At 39.5% G+C, this 9,325-nt stretch overlaps 1 protein-coding gene across 2 annotated transcripts; it reads left to right on the top strand.

The window, feature by feature from the left end:
- Positions 1-350: 350 nt before the first annotated feature.
- Positions 351-8,995, top strand: notum1a (notum, palmitoleoyl-protein carboxylesterase a). 2 transcript variants are annotated; one of them, XM_036590109.1, is made up of 11 exons: positions 351-979; positions 3,273-3,325; positions 4,904-4,999; positions 5,220-5,280; positions 5,426-5,484; positions 5,615-5,717; positions 5,915-6,106; positions 7,830-7,927; positions 8,172-8,319; positions 8,442-8,489; positions 8,628-8,995. In XM_036590109.1, exons 1-11 carry the CDS (start codon positions 621-623, stop codon positions 8,932-8,934), a joined length of 1,524 nt encoding a protein of 507 aa, XP_036446002.1. In that variant the 5' UTR covers positions 351-620; the 3' UTR covers positions 8,935-8,995. The 2 variants fall into 2 exon arrangements, with proteins under 2 accessions (XP_036446002.1, XP_036446003.1); XM_036590110.1 differs by having other exon boundaries at positions 855-979; positions 5,612-5,717.
- The last annotated feature ends 330 nt before the right edge of the window (positions 8,996-9,325 follow it).

Raw genomic sequence — 9,325 nt, 5'->3', positions numbered from 1 at the left:
TTGTATCATTGTTATACTTTTTTCTTCCACAGCAGAAAAAGCGAGTGTGTCACAAGAAGTTTGAGTCTCACTCCATAAAATCATGCGGATTAGGAAACAGGCATTTCAAGGCCAATAAAAACTACCACATCAAATAAAACATCGTGGATCAAAGGAGCCAAAGCATGAGCGCTTCTTTTTTTCCTCTCTTTTTTTTCCAATAAATGAAAAGGGTTGAAAGACGTGTCGTTTGGCTCCGCCCCCGAGGTCTGCCCTCCGCTCCGATTGGCCCTGGCGAAAGAGAAGGGGGGCAAATTTAAATAAAACCCGGGGCTTAAGACACACGCACAGGTATTCAAGAGAGAGGGAAACAGAGAGATCGTATCCTGCAGCACAGCCTCACGCAGTTATACAGTGGACGCAGGACTACTTAAATAACTTGTAGTGTTTTCTAGAGCCCAGCTCTAGAAAGCAACAAGCCTGTTTACCGACGACCCTGTGCTCACTGTGGTGGTGTTTTAGTTCGACTGAGAAAAGTCACCTGTCCCACTGAGTACTGTGAGGAACGCCAGCAGCTCGCGCTCCCTCCTCAGCCCGCTTTCCACAGCAGCTCATACAGACGTGTAACTCGCCTGAAGGAGATGTGCAACAAGCGTCAGCAGGAGAGGCTAACAGTAATCGGTCTTGTCCACTCGGCGCTGGTGCTGGGGCTTCTTCAGTCCGGAGCTCTGGGTGCCCGTAGGCTCCGGGGAGGCCGCAGCGAGCGGAGAGCTTCCCTGCTGCCCTCATCCCCCCATCGCCAGCGCGGCGACACTACCACAACCGAGAGCTTCGCGCTGGACTTCACGGCCGTCGAAGACAACATGGACAGTTTCATGACTCAGGTGAAAAATCTGGCGCAGTCCCTGTACCCGTGCTCCGCTCAGAAGCTCGACAATGACATGAAGTTGCATTTTCTGGAAAATACGTCAGTCACCTGCAACGACGGCACACCTGCTGGGTAAGTGTGTGTTTGCTCTTCACAAGTGCCCGCACGCAGACGAAAATGGCAGGCGGTGTTACCGAAAGTCGCAGGTGACTTGCGTGGGCACCCCGGCAGCAGGTGGGCGAATTTAGAGCAGTGGTCCCCAACTCTCTGGAATGCAAGTCTTAATTTTAACCTAAACACACTACATCTGATTGGCTGTCTTCAGAAGTCCCTGATTTTTCTGATCCAGAAGGATGAGTGACCACTGAGTTAGGGATTAAGCACGTGGTCCTGAGAGACATGGACGGATAGAGATTCTATCCCATAAAGTACTTTGCTGAGTTCTGCAGTGCACGTATTTATTAAAAAAACGCCTAAATTCAAACGGAATAGCCTTCAAATCAAATAGATTTACGAAAATGTAATGATTATCCGCTCATGTACGCCGTGTTCTGTATTGTGTAGTGTACCAGACGTTGCAAACGTCTTTACATTTCCAGCTTCCACTAACTCTAGTTGCGTTTTCAGAATTATAATTTTGACGTTTAGATGGATATTTAATTATAATAAGAAGTGCACATTCAGATGCGCCTGAAATAATATACCAGCCTCACTTCCTCCCTGATGTTCATTTCATTCATACTCTTTAACATGGCATGATTTCCTTCAGGTAACTTATGTTACACAGTGGCCTGATCATGTTACTGGTTTTCTTGTCTGTACCACGTTTCTGATCATCTTAAGTGACTCTTTGCTACACACTGTTTCTAAGTGGGTTTTCTAATATTGATATTTTCTACATGATCTTTTGTCAAGGTATTCACACACAACATTTTAAATAACTAAAAATTCTTTCCTAATCTAAAAAGCATCCAGTGTCCTTTGCCTTAGGAGTATGCATATCACTGAATGAAAATGTACTGTAAATTCTAACATGTTTGTTTTGTACAAAATGTGTTTTTATTGCTGGTTGTATTGCTGAGCAGCAGTTATTAGCCGTACATGTGTTTAATTACCTCAAGAGTGAACAAAGTAGGTTTTTAAAGATGAACAGTGACTTCTCTGTGGATCCTTTATAATTCCTAGAATGTAAACTTTAATGTTCCATAGAAATGTAGTTCTGTGTACCTTAGAGTATATAGAACTAATCTCTTTATTGTTCTTCATCTCTCTGGTACAGTGACTGTGGCATAGGTAGGACAAGCAGACTGCTACCCATATCTTTTTTTGTGTGTATCTGATGCTTGAGCCAGCAGTTTTACAAAGGTGCATTGTAGAACTATGTACATAATTGGTGGACTTTCAAGGAGGTCTGAATGCTCTCAGATGACACGACATGCTCATACTACTGACTTTTAATGAATGTTCAGTACTGTGCCATGAAACAAGGTAGATGAAAAACAGAGTTATTGATGTGTGAAGAAATAAGTTCTCTCCATAATTTTAAATCCATTAATTATTCACATGAACAGTAAAATACATAATTTACTATAATCTGTGCTTCAGAAACTTTTAATCTTAATCTGTACTAAATATCCTATCATTTATTTACACACTCCCCACCATTATACCATTTATATATTCTCCCCAGTGCGGGTTTGCAGTAGGTACACAATAAATAACACCACAGTTGAAAAACAACACATTTCATGATAATGTGTACCTGCTACAGGTGAAGCCATAAATGCTTATGTCAATTTCCTATTCAAAAACAATCAAGGCTTGTCTGAATACACTAGTTATGAGAATGGAGAACTATTCATAATTTATTTAAAGTAGGTTCTGTCCTTGGAAGCCTATAAGAAAACTAATTAGAAATGAGATCCTTGGACTAGTATTCCTACCTAGAATCCTACCTACACCTGGCTTGTATGCAGAATTTTGCCGCACATTGCCGCTATAGTACAGTTCCTTGTCCATTACATGAAGATAAGCTATTGTGCTGCACTGTTTATATGATGATGTAATTGCAGGACAAGACAGGACAGAGATATTTGTTAGTGTTTGCAATTCGTTTGTGTTGCTGTCCCATCTGAGCCATGCAGATAAACATCTTCATGGAACCTCTGGGTTGCTCTGGGTAGACGTTGCCTTTATAAACTCCTACACAGCCTACAAATTGCCCATATGAACTTCATAAACTGCCATGCACGCAAATAATCTTAATCTTAATCATTACCATAAAAAATATTGCATCTTAGGTTATCATAAAGACATTACATTGTGCAATATTGTGAGCATTCTGGTTCATAGCAGTGCTGGCACCTCCTCGAACGCTTGTTGATGTGGGTAATGAGTTTGTGGGGTCTTGCCTCTTGTCTTTTAGGTACTACCTGAAAGAGTCAAGGGGAAGCAGAAGATGGCTGATCTTTCTAGAAGGCAAGTTTAAATAAAATATCAGCTCTGATTTGTATCTTTGTACCTTGTCATGTTGTCATTATTTTTACAAAACTCATCAAATGCATTTTTATTGTTACAACATGGAGCAGTACTCTATCTAGAGTACTCAGTTTTTCTTTACATACCTGTTGACAAACAGAGTAGTGTGGAAACAGGGACTATATCTACTTGGCTTAGCATTATAGAGAACTAATTTCTTTTATATCATTCCTACAGGATTACAAATGCTGTAATGTCTACATTTTATTCAGATGAGCACAGTAGCCCATTGCCAAAACTATCTTCCAGAGTGCAGTAAATGTATTATCAAATATCTGTTTGAAATATATGTCAAATCAGATCTGTCAGGTGCTGCTATTTTTTTTTAAAGGAATTATATGCTGTTCCCTTGTTATTGTGTGTCCCTATTAAATAGGTTTACACCATAGTGTTTTTGTATTCTGCCTATAAGTGAATTAAATTGTGCGTGCTAATTTGTGTGGGATGGACAGAGGCACACATATTAGCATACCTAATACACACAAAGAGTTGTGTTTTTGTTTATTTTTTTTTTCCTCAGTAAAATTTGTACATGCATGACCTATTCAAACATCCAGATGAGGAGTCTGTCCAAATCAAGCATTTTTCTTTTTTTTAGTGTGATGAGTGTTGAGGCTATGTTGTGTGTCCTCATATTAATCTGCTTTTGTTGAATAAAGCCACATCTAGCTGATTTAGTTACTTATACTACTTAATAAAATAAATGATACATAGATAAGTTTAATGTATATAGCTTCTTTTTCTTCCAACGTTTCTTTACAGAAGTATCATAAACACATCAATATAAACAAAAATCAACAAGATAACACAATAATTGAACATACAAAGAGTGAGAGAGAGAGCACGAGAGAGCACGTGCACTGAAAGAAGAGAGAAGAGTTTTCCATAGTATCATGTTGGCATCAAGTAGAGATGTACCGATCATGAATTTTTAGGGCTAATTCTTTTCTTTACAGCCAAATTGCCCGATACCTTCATTCTTTTTGGCTGATTTTTATTTTACTTTATTTTTTTGTCGGGGTAAATGAACGTATGAAACACATTAGCACATTACCAGTATGTTATAAGTTAAACCTGCAACTAAACATTTATTTGCCCTTCAATGGGCCAACCTTGCATATGTTTTAAAATTTTAAATCAGTTGCCTATTTAAATAAATTGAATCAAATAAAATGCTAGATTGAAAAAAAGCAGCTGGCTGTTTATAAGTATGCTATGAAGTTTTGGTATAGGTGTACCAGCAGCATTGAAATACAGCACAAGGGTACTGACCTGGATGTTGTTATTTATGTCATATAATTGCAACAAAATAAAAACAATAAATTGACCAAATGCCAATTTTGGGATTTGAGCCAAAGTCTGCCCGTTCCAGTTGTGCATCCTTAGTATCAAGCAAAGCACTGCTACTCTTTGTATCAGTATTGAAGTTAAATCATAGAAGAATAAAGTTGTATTATGGCAGCCCTTATTGTCATGCAATAACAAAGCCACTCAACACAGGTCTCTTACACTCTGTAGGTGGGTGGTACTGCTTCAACAAAGAGAACTGTGACAGCAGATATGAGACAATAAGAAGACTCATGAGCTCCTCAAAATGGCCCCAGACCAAGACAGGTTAGATATACAACTTGAATGTTCTGTTTTATAGATCAGCATAAATACCCATAAAGTACTTTTAATCCCATCATGCTTATGTGGTTCCACCAAAGTAAGAATAGCAAGAATTACATGCTTTCACAATGATGCAGTAGGAAGGTTATTCATAACAGATGTGAGGCACAGATGGCATTTTCACTTTTTTCATATTTTCGCATTTTCATCTTTTCTTCTGCAGGCACAGGTATTCTGTCTCCACTACCAGAGGATAACCCTCACTGGTGGAATGCCAACATGGTGTGAGTACTTCAGATTTTCTTGTTTTCTCACATAAAAGTTATGTGGTCAATGATTCAGTTTAATAAATTGCATATGTTGGTGATTACTGATTTGGGGGGAATCTTGCTTTGGGGGGGGGGAATAATTTTGCATATTTTTCTTCAGGTTCATTCCATATTGCTCCAGTGATGTGTGGAGTGGAGCCACCCCTAAAACAGATCAAAGTAAGTAACTTCTGTACTGTATTCTTCTGGGAGATGGCTTGTCAGTTTTCAGTTCTGTTAAGAGTTAAATGGCATTGACATGTTCTGGTTGCATCCTGCTCTTTTTTGTATTCATATTTGTGGTAAGCAGATGAGTATGCTTTCATGGGTTCGCTCATCATAAAGGAAGTGGTGAAAGATCTGCTAAGTAAAGGTCTGGACAACAGCAAGATTCTACTCCTAGCTGGAAGCAGGTTAGTCTGTAGTGTGAATCTTCCTAATAGGGCTGCATGTTATTGACAAAATACTGGTATTGTGTTTATCTTGTTACATATTGCAAAACACCTTGCAGTATGTTAAAACACATTGGTAAAATTAATAATGTGCCCTCAATAACGTGACCACATTGTCCTGCGTTATTTTGATTAAAATTTGTTTTTGTTTTCTGAAGTGCGGGTGGTACTGGAGTGCTGCTAAATGTGGACGCTGTGGCAGAGCTGCTGGAAGAGCTGGGGCACCCCAACATACAGGTGAGGGGTTTATCTGACTCAGGCTGGTTTCTGGACAACAAGCAGTACCTCTGCACAGACTGTGTGGACACAATCAGCTGTGCCCCTACAGAGGCCATCAAGAGGGGAATCAAGTAAGTAAACACTTCTTAACGTTGATATATTACATAAATTTGTATGCCTTAGTTGCCTCCATTGAAGAGTGCTGATCTTGGCACTAATTGTAGGAAGCGTAATTTCTCAGATTAGCACTTTCATTCATAGAAATTTGGTGTCTAAATTAAAAATTACCTAAAGCCCATAAAGGCTTCTACAATTTGTATAGTACTTATCATAATGGGACATAATGGTATGGTACTACAAAGATTGAAACCTTTATTTTTTTTACATTTCTTGGGCAGAAGCAGTTAAAAGGGATTACAGAATTTGAGACATGTCCTAGAGGAAAACTTAAACATTTACAATTGTTATGAAATTGTGTGTGTGTGTGTGTGTGTTGTTGTTGTTGTTGTTTTTTTTGTTTTTTTTTTAATTAAATTTAATCCCGCCAGTGCATATATAGACATCAAGTTTGCACACAAAGCATCTTTTAACTTTGTACTTTATATTATTAATGATAACTGAGTTTCATTTTTACTTAAAAGCCACAGAATGCTCACCTTTGTTCAGCCAGCCTAACGTGGCAAGCTATGTCATTATCAGAATTGTCACTTTCACCCCAGAAAGCGTCATGACAGCCTAATGTCAGGGGAAAAAAAAGTCATCTGACACAGATGTTATGTCAACTTGGCATCAAAGTTGGCTAGGGCAACCTCTATGAAAATGAGTATACATATACTTATGTTTCATATATATCAAAATAGATATTAATGCTAAAAATTATGCTAGCATGGATATAATGCTAAAAACCTGAAAGCCAGCAGTCACTTGAAAAAAGTGGCTGGAAAGCAGCAGGAAGCAATGTGTCTAAATTAAGCACAGAGACATCTGTCTAAAATATGCACATTTTGAGCATTTAGACAAATTGCAACTAATTCAGAACAACGTACTCTGGTCATAATGAAACAAAAACAGAACTCTTGTGCATTAATTCTGCCCATCATGTTTGGGGAAAGAAGAGTTGCACATATGATCTCAAGAACACCATACCCACAGTGAAGTATGGGAGCATCATGATATGGGGCTGCCTTGCTGCAAACGATACTAGGGCATTACAAGTCGTTGAAGGAAACCTGAATGAGACAACATATCAGGATATATTAGAGAATAATGTAATCTCGTTAGCCAAGAACTGAATATGAGGAGAAGATGTTTGTTTTGACAAGACAGCATTCCCAAACTTACAGCCAAAATAAATCAAGTCTGGTTTCAAAAAATAAAAAAAGAAGGTGAAGGTGCTTGCATAGCCGACAGGCTTGAATTCCGTGGAAAATAAATGGAGAATTTTGAAATTGCGAATCCATCAGAGGCCCTCATAACCTTGTGGAATTGAAGATAATTTGCTGAAAGGACTGGGCCAGATTTGAACCATAATACTGGAAAAATCTAATTACTTCATACCGTCAATGTCTCAAAGCTGACAACAAAGTACTAATGTTATTCATTTTTTAATGTCAGAGGTTTTTTTTTTTTTCCCCAATCTTTGTTTATGCTTCTGAATACGTATGGTTTTTTTTAAGTACTAAGTCAAAAGATATTTAGTGCAAATTTGAAGCAGATAAATGCATGGGAAATATATTAACTAACAAAAACAAAAGTGTCTGGATACTTGTTTCCCCTCACTGTATGTCCTGTCTATAAAGGTTATCATGCGTTTACATTATAAATGTATAATCTGAAGTATGATTTTCCCCCAAGGTATTGGGGAGGTGTTGTGCCTGAGCGCTGTAGACACGCGCATGAAGGGAGTGAATGGAACTGTTTCTTTGGTTATCGAGTTTACCCAACAATTAGACGTGAGTCACAAAGCACATGGTTCCGAAGAACAAATGAATTCAACTCATTAAACAGTATAATTCTAAATGTATACCTTGGATCTTTGTGTGGCATGCATTTGCGTCCAGCACGCATCTGTCACATATCCTGTGCTGATTTATTATCAAGGTGTGTGTGTGTGTGTGTGTGTGTGTGTGTGTGTGTGTGTGTGTGTGTGTTTGCTTGTTTGTTTTTTTTTGGTTTTTTTTTCCCCACTATCCCTAGGACCTGTGTTTGTGGTGCAGTGGCTTTTTGATGAGGCCCAGCTGACTGTGGACAACATCCATCTTATGGGTCAGCCTGTCCAGGAGGGACAGTGGCGTTATATACAGAACCTGGGCATAGAGCTTAGAAACACTCTCAAAGATGTCCCGTAAGTACAACGCCTCTTTCAGAACTTTCAGAACCATAGGCAATCAGAGAACACCCTTTCAATTAACAGTTACGTTGTGGAACACGCAAGACATATTTTCTTGTTCTGTCTTTGATTTCCAGAGCTATGTTTGCTCCAGCATGCCTCTCACATGAGGTTATCACGAGAAAGTAAGACATTTTCTTGTATTGTTTTTCTATTATGAGCCATACACCCTTCCTTATGTTCCTTTCTAAGACGCTTCCTTTCTCTTACTATCTGGAAGTGCACATTCTTTGAACAACAGTGCCCTCTTATGTCTGTTGTAGCTACTGGATTGACATACAAGTGAAAGGGACATCTCTTCCAAGAGCTCTGCACTGCTGGGAACGCAGTCTCCATGACAACAGCAAAAACAACAAGGCCCCGCCCAAGGGTTGTCCCATGCACTTGATTGACAACTGCCCATGGCCCCACTGCAACCCAACGTGCCCTACCATCCGAGATCAGGTCACCGGGCAGGAGATGAATGTCATCCAGTTTCTCATGCATATGGGCTTTGACGTGCAGAAGATGGCTCAGCAGCAGGGCATGGACCCCAGCAAGCTTCTGGGCATGCTCAGCAGTGGCAGCTAAACATCATGACAATGGAAGGACTGCCTCCCTGCTTTGGTGGTTCTTCCTGTCTGGCTGTTATTGTACCTCTGAACAGTGACCTCGGACCACCTTAACCTGACCTGTTCCCTAACCTCACCGTGAACCCCTCCCCATCCTTTAGTATAACATTCCAGTTCTCATTGGAGGTCTCCATCCCTTCCTGTCATTAGCACTGACCTTAAATAAAGCTGGACTAATGAGAGCATAAATAGCTGCCACATTCTCTCATCTGTCCCACATATGTACAGCAGCTTATTAGCCTTGAAGGGCAGGGAGACAATAGAGAACCCTCAAATGGATATTTAGGGTGATAGAGCTGTTGTCAAATCCACCTCAATGAAAACCATGGGCTGCTCACTGTTAAACAAAT

This window comes from Colossoma macropomum, unplaced genomic scaffold, assembly GCF_904425465.1.
Source record: "Colossoma macropomum unplaced genomic scaffold, Colossoma_macropomum, whole genome shotgun sequence".
Classification (NCBI taxonomy): Eukaryota; Metazoa; Chordata; class Actinopteri; order Characiformes; family Serrasalmidae; genus Colossoma; species Colossoma macropomum.
This window is presented reverse-complemented; position numbering and strand designations above follow the sequence as displayed.